Source organism: Xenopus laevis, chromosome 4S (assembly GCF_017654675.1).
Source record: "Xenopus laevis strain J_2021 chromosome 4S, Xenopus_laevis_v10.1, whole genome shotgun sequence".
In the NCBI taxonomy this organism is placed as follows: Eukaryota; Metazoa; Chordata; class Amphibia; order Anura; family Pipidae; genus Xenopus; species Xenopus laevis.
In genome coordinates, this window is record NC_054378.1 from 10573069 (window position 1) to 10587208 (window position 14140).

General features: G+C 40.9%; 1 protein-coding gene across 1 annotated transcript in view; it reads right to left on the minus strand.

The window, feature by feature from the left end:
* Positions 1-4248: 4248 nt before the first annotated feature.
* hipk3.S (homeodomain interacting protein kinase 3 S homeolog) overlaps positions 4249-14140 on the minus strand; it is an 87970-nt gene continuing 78078 nt past the window's right edge. The window contains exons 11-16 of the mRNA XM_018260148.2: positions 13522-13683; positions 11289-11588; positions 9748-9888; positions 8321-8553; positions 8021-8151; positions 4249-5864 (exon numbers count right to left, since the gene is read on the minus strand). Of these exons, the coding sequence (XP_018115637.1) occupies positions 5388-5864; positions 8021-8151; positions 8321-8553; positions 9748-9888; positions 11289-11588; positions 13522-13683 (1444 nt within the window). The 3' untranslated portion in view covers positions 4249-5387. The remainder of the gene's footprint in view (positions 5865-8020; positions 8152-8320; positions 8554-9747; positions 9889-11288; positions 11589-13521; positions 13684-14140) is intronic.

Genomic DNA, 14140 nt, shown 5'->3' on the forward strand with positions numbered 1-14140 from the left:
CTACATGAACTCGGCAGGTTTTAGGTGGCCAAAAGTCGAATTCGAAATTATTCCCAGGGTAAAGGTTTGATGAATTTCAATGGAGTTTGGATTATTCCCAATTCGAATTTGTGAGTTTTGACCAAAAAAAAACAATTCTAAAATTTGAATTTCCTATTCGACCCTTAATAAATCTGCCCCGTAATGATTTTTTTAGTAGACTAAAGATCCAAATTATGGAAAGATCAGTTATCCGGAAAACCCCAGGTCCTGAGAATTCTGGATACTTGTAGCTACAAGAACCCTGGCAAAACCATTCAACAGCGTTGCAAGAGAAACGTGGTCACAAAGACGACCCCACCATCAACGTTTGTGATGAATAAAGTCAGATCTGTATGAATATGTAACTATAGCCCTTTGGATGTTAAGCTGCTCTTGAATATTATGTTCAACGAGAAACATTTTATTTTTTTTTACCACCGTAAAGGGCAATTTTAACCTTATGGAAACCAAAAAAGACCAGTTAACATATTAAAACAAAACATACCCCCTTTTCAGTAAAAGTCTATACTGGTATACACTGGGCAATAGTCATTATAAATAAAAAATTTCAAACTTTAGGAAAATTAAAGGCTAAGTCACCCTACTCATCTCTCACCAACGAAACAAAACTCTAGTACAGGAGTCACTGTTTATTATTGCTGTTGATGGCACCCCAAAGGGGCGTGAAAGCTGACGCTCTATGTTTTGTAGCTTTGGTGCATTAAAGTCTATTCTGGAACACTCGACTGAACTAGGGTTTCCATTTGGCCACCTATGTATCAGAAGGATGCCATGTTTGACATGAGGAGGCCCGTTTATCAAAGGTCGAATTCATGTGAATTATTTTTTACTCTAATAAATTCGAATATACTCACATAGCGGTTATTTAAGGAAAAATTTGAATGTCTAAAACTCGACCGAAAACCCGAATCGAATTCGACTAAACTCCCCATAATGGGTAGATACACACTGTTCTCATTTTAAAATCGAAACTCATTAAAGGAGAACTAAACCCTAAAAATGAATATGGCTAAAAATGCCATGTTTTATATAGTGAACTTATTGCACGAGGCTAAAGTTTCAGCTTGTCAATAGCAGCAATGATCCAGGACTTCAAACTTGTCACAGGGGGTCACCATCTTGGAAAGTGTCTGTGACACTCACATGCTCAGTGGGCTCTGATTGGCTGTTGAGAAGCTAAGCTTAGGGCTCGTCACTAATTATCCAGCAGAAAACGAGCTTCCCCTGTAATATAAGCTGATGCTACAGGTTTGCTGATTATTCAATTCTGATGCTAATTGCACTGGTTTCTGTGCTGCCATGTAGTAATTATGTGTATTAATTACTAATCAGCCTTATATTGTGACATTTCTATTCTATGTGTACTGTATATTGTGAGTGGGTCCCTAAGCTCAGTAAGTGACAGCAGCACAGAGCAGTGAATCAGCAGAAAAGAAGATGGGGAGCTACTGGGGCATCTTTGGAGACACAGATCTTTACTGCTAAAGGGCTGTGGTTGCCTTGGGCTGGTACAGAAGCACAAAACATCATGTACAACATTTCTACCTACTTCTTTAGTTAGACTTTAGTTCTCCTTTAAACAGAGAGAATATAGCTGATAATAGATACTGAAGTTTCTATAGCCATAAAAAAGCCTTTATACCGGTCACACGACTCCAAGGGGATTATTTAGTATAATACACTGGGAAAGTACAACGTCATATTGCTGTATTCACAAGTCGGAACCTATGAGACAAACCCTCAACTAATTTGGATTTGCTCCTCGTTAAGTTCAACTGGATGTCTCTATCCATCAGAGATGGACCCAATGACGGCCTAGAACTTTCGCAGGTTCCTTATTGCGTGCTACATCACGTTGTACATTGGTGTACTGTTGCTTTAACAGGAGCGGACAGAGCTGTACAAAATGCATAGTGAGGATTTACCAAAACCCCAGCGATTAAAAACGTAATGCCGTTTCCCACTTTTTTTTATTTTTATTTTAATACTGTATTTTTTATTAAATTTTTTTTTTTTACTATTATAAAATCTTGGTATAGGCACATTTTAGTTGCAACATTCATTAAATAAAACACTGCTTGTGTTAATACCACCATGTGTTGGAGGGGGGGGTGTTATCGATGAAACGTACAGCCCTACACTTTGGGGGTCCGGAAAAAGTAGGGGGGTCGATAGCTTATGGACAGTCGTGGGGGGCAAGGGCTGCATGGATAGTGGTGTTACTAGTAGGGATGCACCGAAACCGCTATTTTGGATTCGGCCGAACCCCTGAATCCTTTGTAAAAGATTCGGTCGAATACCGATTTCGTGGGAAGGGGAAAACATTATTTACTTCCTTGTTTTGTGACTAAGTCACGCAATTTCCCTCCCCGCCCCTAATTTACATATGCATATTAGGATTCGGTTCGGCCGAATCCTGCTGAAAAAGGCCGAATCCCGAATTCGGTGCATCCCTAGTTACTAGGAAAGGCTAAATCTTCAATCGGAAACGTTCATGATTCCAGTCGATGCTACTTACATCTGTAGATTCCATCATTAAAACAAAACAAACAACAAAAAAAGTTAAATCAAGCCTGCAAGGTACAGTTTTCTCTTAAAAGTTTACAGCATTATGAAAACATTAAAAAAAAATGTTTTAACTTACATTAATACACCCACTTAAATGCAGTAATGAGCTAAAAAAAAAAAAACAAAAAAAAACAAAACATTTTTCTTTTTCTTTTTTGGAGATAAAATACTGATGCATAGAATACACACCCAAAAAAATATATATAATAACATATGCCATTAGATTTCATAATTTACATTACAGTAGTTACAAGGACACACCAAAACATAAAGGTAAATAAAAATCAATAAAATCAGAGAAACCCCACTACACTTGGATATAATTCTAGACTCAAACGAGAAATAAGGCGGCTTATGTCGTAACTAGATATGTCGCTAAACTTCACAGCTATCCAAAGTGGCATTCGTTATATATATATATATATATATATAGCAGCTTATCTATGATACATTCAAGATAAATGATAGGTTTATTACTTGCTCAAAGCTAAAACAATATAACATTAGTTTCCATTCTTTAAAGCCCACCAAGAAATACTACAGTATAATTTAGGTCTACGCAAACGGAGGGGCGGGGGGGGGGGAAAAGAAAAAGAAAATAATTAGCTACCTTTTTAAAAAATTACAGAAAATCAATGATTTTAAAGTCTTTGGTGCTGCCGGGGGAAAAAAAAGCAAATTGATATGGGGAAAAATAAATTTAAAGGGATACTGTCATGGGAAAACACGTTTTTTTTCCAAGACACATCAGTTAATAGTGCTGCTCCAGCAGAATTCTGCACTGAAATCCATTTCTCAAAAGCGCAAACAGATTTTTTTATATTTAATTTTGAAATCTGACATGGGGCTAGACATTTTGTCAGTTTCCCAGCTGCCCCGAGTCATGTGACTTGTGACTTTAGGATGGAACGAATTTATGGCAGGCTGTTATCTTTCCTACTTAATGTAACTGAATCAGTCTCAGTGGGACTTGGCTTTTACTATTGAGTGTTGTTCTTAGATCTTCCAGGGAGCTGTTATCTTGCGTTAAGCTGGCCCTAGATGCAAAGATCCGATCGTTCGAATCTTTGAATGATCGGACTTTCCCATCTCCCGACCTGCAACTAACCATTCAGATCAAATAAAGTAGAAATAGAACAGATCAGATGATGTTCTGCCCCGACAGCAATCGTACAAAAGTTATGTCTGACAAAAGAAACTTGCAGAACAGCAGTAAAGAATGACTGAAGTTTATCAGAGCACAAGTCACATGACTGGGGGCAGCTGGGAAATTGACAAAATGTCTAGCCCCATGTCAGATTTCAAAATTGAATATAAAAAAATTTGTTTGCTCTTTTGAAAAATGGATTTCAGTGCAGAATTCTGCCGGAGCAGCACTATTAACTGATGCGTTTTGAAAAAAAAAAAAACATGTTTTCCCATGATAGTATCCCTTTAAAGAAAAAAATTGAAATCAGCGCAGAATTTCATTGTCCCTGACGGAATGTATTAAATAAGCAGTCACCACCAAACCACGTAAAAAACAAAAATATGAGGCTTAAAATCGGCATGCATCAAAAAAAAATAAAAAACACACACCAAAAAATTGCACCGCAAAAAACACTTCTAGTCAAGCTCCTAGCGCAGAAATCTGGTTCAAATTCATCGAATACTGTACGGTTTGCCCAAGTCATGGTTGCGTGTCTGCGTTAACCTCTTCAGTGCTGGAAGGGACAGCAATCCATTGCACAGCAATGCCAAAGCTGCAGAGGTTACAACCACCCACCTTCCAAAACCATCATCATCTTCAAGGCTTCTACTCGTAGTCGGCTTCATCCGAGTGGGCAAACGTTTAAGAAAATACAAAGGAAATATGGGATCCGCTTGGACCACATTGACCGTGTCGTTCCTACTCAAAAATGAGATCCAATCAGATCATTCGCTATAGCTACGCGTCATTCTGATAAAGGGACAGTTGAGTTCATCAACGGCAAAGTCGGTTAACGGAACGCCCAGACCGTAAAATCATACCACACGCTAAAATAAAACAATAAAAACCCCAAGCTGAGCATTACTCAAGTTATCCAAAAAAATAGATATTTATATATATATATCAGCAGATCTGAAGTTTTAAGTGCTGAACTCGACATGAATATAATAAGTAGTAACATTGACAAACCTCAAATATTTAAGGCACTATGTGTGGGAACAGTTTACGATGCAGCTGATAAGTTATTAGACGACATTGAAGAGCAATGGTCTAGGCAACTTTTTGTTCCGCCCATGCAAAAAAAGACTCATGCGATGTGACGAACAACTTCGGAGCCGACACGGAAACAACGAGACATACGGAATACGGACGACTTACTAGGACGCTGCTGACAGTGTGCATTTGCTGCCCTAAACCTATACACTGAATGGCTTCCCAAATGTAGACGTGTCTTGCACAAGAGTTAGAAGGCAATTGTATAAAAAAATAGCCGGAGGGGGAAGGGAATTCGACTTCTTCCCGCCCCCCCTATAAGTCACCTGTCTAGATTTACTATAGAAGATAACAGGACCAAAGACAATTTATACCAAATGTGCAAAACACATTAAAAGTGATTTTTTTTTTTAAATTTTCTTCTTCTTTTTTTTAAAGCTCAAGATTGTTTAGATTGCACCCAAGTCTCCATGATTTTAAAAAATATATTTTTTTTCTTGTGCCATGGCAAATTTATTAAAAGGCCATGTTCTTTCCATTTTTCTTTGAAACGAGTCTGAATCTTTGATCTTGATCCATGAGCGTTGTTGAGTTCTCACATGTATGGATACTGGTTGAGTTTGGTGGGGCTCATTGGAAATCCAGTATAAGCCGGAGACGCTGCGATGTACGAGTGGGATGGGAACATTGGCTTGAACGGAGTCTGATGGATGGTCGGGGAAGGTAAGAGACGGGGATTGATGCCCACCGCAACTTGGTGAATGATGCCGCTGGGGTGAGAGAGGTTGTAGGTTGGGTGCTGTAGAATAGGTCTGGAGGTACATGGAGAGGCGAGAAGGTGGGCGACGGGTGCAGCGCTGCTCAGTGACGCGGGTGGTGGGTACGAGAGTATAGCAGGCTGTCCTCCCATGTGTGTGCTTCCCGCCAGGTGTGCGTGCAGTGCATTGTGGGTTGGGCTGCCGTGTGGAAGGGTGAAAGGATGACTAGCAACTGCCGGTTGCATATAAGCCTGCTGCCTCATGTGCCCATAGTTTCCATTCCATTCCTGATGAGCGGATCCAAAATGCTGCACCTGCCAAACGCAAGGGTAAAAAGGCCTTTAACAAACCATATATAAAATACACCAAAAAAAAAAAATCTATAATCAAAGGTTATTTCATATGTCGAGACTGATTCTACAGGGCAGGGATCCCCAACCTTTTGAACACTTGAGCAACATTCAGAAGAAAAGGGAGTTGGGGAGCAATGAAAAATTTTCTTGGGGTGCCAGATAAGTGCCGTGATTGGTCATTTGGTAGCCCCTATGTACTTTGTCAACCTACATTGAGGCTCTGAGGCAGTACACTCGGTTTTTTTTACAACCAAAATGAATTTAAAAATAAGCACCTGCTTTGAGGCCACTGGGAGCAACATCCAAGGGGTTCAGAGAGCAACATGTTACTCACAATCTACTTTTTTGCAGGATTCTGCTGAATCCAAAAATGTGAAAATTTTGTGCACTCACTGTAAAATCAATTTCTGCAGGGGGGACACCCTATATCCAAATTCCCTGGTTCTGACAACATCCGTTGGTAACAAAGTCCACAGAATAAGAACAATAACTACACGTGTCAGTGGACACCAGGGAACACACCAGGGGTTGTCTCCATTAGCAACATCCCATTGGTCAGTGTCCCTCTACAAAAATTAGAGAAAATGCAATTCCCCTGAGGCCGATCCAGGGCTGGAGAGTCACCTAAGGAGACATGACGTACACAAAGCATTTACTTACATGTACAGTATACTGATGGGGGCCAATCCCTGAGCCTGATGAAGGCCAAACAAAAGTGGAAGGAAAACATCTCAGAGCTGGATTAGGAAATGTGGAAGGAAGCCCTGGATTTAATCATCTCGGCCAGGGCAGATATATAGTGAATAAAGTACCCCCTCTTGTAAAATATAAGGATATTATAAGTTACCGAGGAGTTTCATGACCATATAAAAACACGAGGCCGAGTTTTTATACAGGTCATGGAACTCCAAGGTAACTTCTAATACCCTCATATTTTGCAACAGGGGGTACTTTATTTATGATAATACACAAATTTCAGTGAGTCATGTGACAGAAATGACATCAGAACTCACCGTTTATTACTGATGACATCAGAACTCACCGTTTATAACTGATGACATCAGAACTCACCGTTTATAAGGATATAATTTACATGATATTCATGGCTTTTGTGTATTATATACAAATTACATTTTTTCACAGGGTGTACCTCACGCTGCATAAAATAGCCAAAATATACCAGGGTGCGTCAGATGTATGCCCAAAATGCTTGAATGAAGTGGGTACATTTTACCATGTCTTCTGGGAGTGCCCCTGGGTATGGATTTTGGAGAGAAGTATTGACACACATAGAACATACGCCTTGATCTCCCCAATATCCTTTCCCCCAGCTTGTGTCTCCTGGGAGTCATTGGCACGCTACCTATACCAAACTCTGCTACCTGCAGCTGTTTTACTTTGCCAAAAAAGCAATACTACTTTAATGGAAAACAGTGTCTCCCCCACGCTAGGTTTTTGGAAGAAACTAGTGAACGATTTCTTGGACAAAAAAAAAACTTATATACAAATGCCCTGGAAAATGTTAAGGGATATGGGGTCACTGGCTAGAACCTAACACGCCAGGCAGGGCCTGATGAATACCCATTCCAAAACTTACTTGGCTCTTTCCCTGTGTTGTTTTTCTTCCTTTTTCTTTCACTATTATTTTGTTTTTCATGTAATCTTTCCATGACATGTTAAATAAAAATCTTTAAAAAAAAATTGAGAAAATGCTTTAATTGGGAGTAAACAAACTCCCCTTTTTTGTCATTCTCTGGAGTCCACAGGCACAGAAGGGACATCCTAAACCCCATTTTGCTACAAGAAGGAGTTTATATAAATAACCTACTACCTAGTAAGGTACCCTAAGACGCCCAGACACTCAACTGATAAAAAATATAAAGGTTGATCCAAAGACCTTGCAGCTGCTCCATTCAAGTTTTTGCATGCTCAAGATGCACCCCAAGCCCTTGGAATAGTCCAACACTATAACCAACTGGATATAATAAATAATATAACAAGCTGAATAATGCAACCAGAAGTGCTTGGATAAAACTTCCATTTTTATTACTTCATCTACAAAATACCACCGGGAAAATGAGCCTTATTACCATTTGAAGGAATATGGACGCACTTACTTTACTGTAATTCAGAGGTGGCTGATGCTGGAATGCTGATGTGAGTTTCTGGTGACGACTCCCCAATGAGTTTGGATGGTTTATCCGACCCGGCGCAGACCTGCCTTTAATTACAGGGTGACACGCTGTATCTGGAAAACAGATCCTTACTGATTAGATGAGTTTTACCTTGGGTAATTCTTTCAGGGTTTTCTGCTTTAAGGATAAACCAGTATCGATACACTGTTGTATCCACAGAAGTTCATTAATTGTCTGTAAAGAACATTTAGTATTTTGGAACACTAGTGACAAACTTCCTACCTTTATTTGACACCCGGTGAGAGTTAAACTGGCGGTTTTCTATCCTGATGGGTGGCACCACCACGGTGCAGACTGTGGACTTGCTATCGGTTTTCTCTGGAGTCCGAGACTCGGTGTTCTGATTGGAGTCCCTGACGAAGCTGCTCTTAAACGGGCTGTCGTGTCCTGAAGAATCAGAACTTGGGGAGCCATTCACAGTGTCACAGCCGCTCTCTGGTTCATCGTCGGATATGCTGTAAAAAAATAACTTGCTGTTAGGGCTGGGGTGCTGGAAGGACTAGCTACATAGAGATCACTTCCACAGAAAAGGCTTGGGTACAGGATCAGTCTTCACACTTCTAAATCAGGCAGTTTTAATTTAAAGGTGAAGACAAACACATTGATTTGACTGAGCACAGTTGATTGCCGAGAGCAGCTGTCACCCGAAAATGGGTCAGCGGGTACATACTGGCCAAAGCCCTATTTATCGTCTCCCATAGGCCTCCTGCAGGGTATTAACGAGCTTGCATTGGACAAATGGGCTGAGGCTTACAAAAAACATTGTTGAATAGAGTTATACAAACAAACAAACTAATTCACTGTGGTGGGTGTCTCCACTGCTGGAACATTCAAAAAAAATAAATAAATGTAAATTTCAAAAAGTTTCTTATTTCATTGAAAAATCATTCACAGTAGTCTAATCCCAAACAGACCCCCAGTCCAAAGGCCATAATCATTTAGTCAAACAAAAACAAAGGTGGGATAGATTTAGGGTTTTTTTTATCAAAGTCCAAATTTATCTCAATATTTTCTGCTACAAACTCTGATCAAATCCGCTCGGGTTTTTTACGTATATTTATTATTTTCACTAATTTTTCGTACTTTTTCATCCGATTTTCTCGTCATTTTCACCCGAAAACTTCGGACATCAGCGCACATCAAAAAATCATTGGGACTTCTCCCATCGACTTAAATGCAACCTCCACAGGTCTGAGATTTTCAGATTCTGACTTTTCCAATTTTTTTGAAGTCAGATTTTTGAAATCACACATTTTTCGTGATTTTTGCATTCGGAGTTTAGTAAATAACCCCCCTTACTATTTGTTGAGAAAGGAGCCCAGATGATTTTAAAAAGTAGAAAAATCTTTCTTAGGACATATTCATACTAAACGCATTTCGTGCTCATATGCTGAGTAAGTGCCCACCTTGGCACGATACGCGTTAGGTATGAATATGTCCTAATAAAGATTTTTCTACTTTTTTTTTTTTTTAAATCATCTGAGTTATACAGGCACAGTTTACAGCAGGATTAATCCCCAAAATTAAAGAAAGAGAGGAAAAAGACTATGGCAGAGCAGGTATTCCCCTGTGCTTGTCACAATCCTGCACTATTATGACTTGTACGGCTCCAATCAGGTGAAGCTAAAGTTAAACGGTGGGCCAGTTACCTGTTTCTCCTCTTGCATGGCGATGGGCTCGACTGTCCTGAAGAACTGGTGCTCAGAGTGCTGTCGGGGCTACTCAGGGAACAAACTCGTTCAACATTCAACGTGCTCTGGCAGGCGTCACAATCCAGACTGTGCTTACACCTGAAAAAAATGGCCAAATGCTTTAAGTTCATTTAATGTAAAACGTGATATAGAAAGCATCATTATTAACATGTATTAAAGTATCAACATATTCTGCGGCACTGTACAATACATAAATCTGTACACTAGGGATGCAGCAAATCCAGCATTCGGTTCGGGATTTGGCCTTTTTCAGCAGGATTCGAGTGAATCCTTGTGCCTGGCTGAAACGAATATGAATATTAAAAGACCAGTAACATAACATTTTTTTTTTTAAAAAAAATTAGTTTCTATATAAACCCCCAAGACACATTTAACTTTAAATTTGCAAAGTCTTTATTAAGAAATAATTTACAGATTCTCCGCTTGCGCTCCTCTTCACAAATAGGGTTGCCACCCGGCTGGCATTTTACCGGCATAGCTGGTAAAACACCTGCCAAGGCCGGGGCTGGTATTACAAATTTACCGGCAGCTACATTTAGCTGCCGGTTATTTTGTAATACCCCTAAAAAAGACCCTTGACCCGCAACCCAATCCGATCAAAATGTACCTTTTTCGCTGCCTTCTGCCCATTGCGTGCCGTGGCTCCACCCCCTTCAATGTCACGGCCCACCCCTTTTTTCCCCGCCCCCACCACTGGCCCATTGCGTGCCGTGGCTCCACCCCCTTCAATGTCACAACCTGCCCCTTTTGTTCCCGCCCCAACACTGACCCATCGTGTGCCGTGGCTCCACCCCCTTTGATGTCACAGCCTGCCCCTTTTGTTCACGCCCCCACCATTGGCCGGTGAAAATTTTGTAAAAAGGTGGCAACCCTATTCAGAAATGGCGATGGTACAGAGAAAAAGGTATCATTTTCAAACATTTGGATTATTTTTATCTATTCATGTAAAACACAATAGAATAGATGCGGCTCAAGACAAGAACAGGAACTGCTGGCTAAAAATATTTTTTTTTTCTGAACCAAATTGTATAATAAGTAAACAATTTTAAGGACAAGGAAAGTTAAACTTAAAAAGTAGGCTAGAAATGTTGTACATGATGTTTTGTGCTTCTGTACCAGCCCAAGGCAACCACAGCCCTTTAGCAGTAAAGATCTGTGTCTCCAAAGATGCCCCAGTAGCTCCCCATCTTCTTTTCTGCTGATTCGCTGCACATGCTCTGTGCTGCTGTCACTTACTGAGCTTAGGGACCCACTCACAATATACAGTACACATAGAATAGAAATGTCACAATATAAGATGGTGACCCCCTGTGACAAGTTTGAAGTCCTGGATCATTGCTGCTATTGACAAGCTGAAACTTTAGCCTCGTGCAATAAGTTCAGTGTATATAAAACATGGCATTTTTAGCCATATATTATGTTTAGGGTTTAGTTCTCCTTTAAGGGCTCATATGGCTTGCTATAGTCCCAGCACTTACTCTCTCATTGACAGTGTCTGCGCTGGATCATCTTCCTCCGTGTCACTGTTGATGGTGATGACGCTTACTGTAGGGCTAGGGGAATCCCCAATGACTATGGCCTGTTGTTGTTGTTGTTGGATCGAGGTATCAGGGACCGGCCCCTGGGTGTTCTTACTGGAGTTTTGCTCTTCCTCCTCCTCCTCCTGATTGTCCTGCAGTGATACACTGCTTTCTTCCACTCCGGTGTTTTCACTACGTAAGATCTTTGGAGAAGCGACTACAGGGTTGTGAACGACAATGTCCTGAATTGTGTTAATCCTGTCACGGGAAAACAGCAGGTAAATAAACACCTCCAAAGATATACTGAGTTACCATATAATCTAACTGCTGACAGCCAGTTTACAATAGGGATGCACAGAATCCACTATTTTGGATTCGGCCGAACCCCCGAATCCTTCGGCAGAATACCGAACTAAATCCAACTCCTAATTTGCATATGCAATTAGAGATGGGAAGGGGAAAACATGTTTTACCTCCTTGTTTTGTGACAAAAAGTCACGTGATTTCCCTCCACGCCCCTAATTTGCATATGTAAATCAGGATTCAGTTCGGCCGGGCAGAAGGATTCGGCCAAATCCGAATCCTGCTGAAAAAGGCAGAATCCCAAACCGAATCCTGTATTCGGTGCATCCCTAGTTTACAATGAACTACTGGGGCTCATTTATCATCACTGGACAAATTTGCCCATGGCCAGTTACCCATAGAAACCAATCAGAGAATAGCTTTTTAAAGGCAGCCGCAAGTAGAGCAATGAATCCAGCAATTTGATTAGTTGCCATGGGTTACTGCTAGGGTTGCCATCTTTAGTGAAAAAAATAACCGGCCGATGGGGGGCGGGTACAAAAAGGAGGCGTTCATGATGCAAAAGGGGCAGGGCTACACAGTGTCACTAAAAGGGGCGGAGCAACATCACGCCGATGTGAAGAAGACTACAAAAAAGGTAAATTCTGCGCAAATGGGGGCAGGCCGAGGGATTTTTTTAAAGGATATTACAAATTACCGGCAACTGCCGTAAATTTTAATACCGGCCCCGGCCTTGCCAGGTGTTTTACCGACTAGGTCGGTAAAATACCGGCCGGTTGGCAACCCTAGTTACTGCCCATGGGCAAATTTGCCCAGAGTTGATAAATGACTGAGTAAGAGGTGGCATGGTCAGTTTTGGGCATTTCTACCGAGGCAAAAAAACAAAAACAAAACACCTGGTCTGACATTCACCATATCAAAGTAGTCAAAGAAGAAGCAAGTATGGTAAATAAACGTCAAACTAAATAAAATCTGCTATTTTTGTTCTATAAAACAATCGCTCTGGTGCTGAGAGCAAGTCCACACAATCCGCTTTATATTAACTATTCCTCTCTCAGCATCTGTTTCTCTTCATTCTGTCTTCATGCAGCAGTTGGGTGTCAGATAATCATTGACAGTTAGATCCAATATATCTTATAGGGGGGCTCCTTTTGCCTAGAAGATGTATTAGAGCTCACTCAAATAACCGATTCGAGTACAAACAAAATAACTGCCTTTTGCACAAATTCTGCATGTAGAGAGACAGGATTTCTGGTGATTTTAAGAGTGAGCTCTAAGCAGGGTCAACTGGGGGGCCTGGGGCTGTCCAGGGCCCCCCTACTGTGACGCATGAAGGTGCCGCTGGTTGCTCATGCGCAAACAGCGATACACGCATGTCGTCATTCTGTTGCGCATGCGCAGATGGTGCTAATTTTTTCTTATAAAAAGGGAAAATCGGGACAGGGGGTCTGGCCTGGTGGGGGTCATGAGGTTCGGGTCCTCCAGGTTTTTTCCCGGATTCCCGCCGGGCCAGTCCAACCCTGGCTCTAATACATCTTCTAGGCAAAAGGAGCCACTTCTATAAGATATATTGGATCATTCATCTGACACCCAACTCCTGAATGAAGAAAGAATGAAAAGAAACAGACGAGGAATAGTGAAGATAAACTTGATTATTTCAGAAATGAGACAGAATTTTTAATTGATTGTATTTAGGAAGTTTCTTATTTCAGTATGCCGAAGCTTATATTACATTTCCATTTTTGCGACAGTTCCCCTTTAATTCAAGGCCAGCATTATTATTAATAATATTATGTAAAACAAATGCTACTAACAAACAGGAAATAAATTCCTTCTACGGAAGCAGGATACAACAGCATGAAGAGGTCGTATTTTAACTGCTCGTTACCTGTTCTGACACAACTTATTCCTCTTGTTAGCTGCAGGCTGAGGCCACACCACGTGCGCGATACCTAAACTGAGCGGCTGAGGGGCGGACAGGGTCATTTGGTTGGTTAGAATCGGCTGTATGATCATAGAATTGTAATGGTTTCCGTGTGGAATAACTTTCCTAGGAGGAAAATAAAAATACATATTTTAGTATATAAAGTCTAAGGGGCAGATTAATTAAGGGTCACATTTTTTTTTATGGTCATAACTCTCAAATTCGACTAGGGATTTATCCAAACTTGATTCGAGTTTTTTGTTTAAAAAAAATTGAATTGGATTTTTGAGATTTATCATGGTCCTTTAAGAATTTGAATTTGACTATTTGCCACCTAAAACCTGCCGAATGACTGTATAAGTCAATGGGAGACGTCCAGTAGTGATGTGCGACCCCGCACCAGCACCTCCATTTGCGTGTGGGTCCGGGTTGAGCTCTTCTTCCTGCACTCCCGGCTGGTATCCGAAACTGCCGTCTTCCTGGTTGATTTTTTAAAGACGTGTGCCTACTGCCCCGCCCCTTTTGTGACATCACTTATAGGGCAGGTTGGCGTGGGCCTTAATATGAAAGCAGGAAGTTGGAC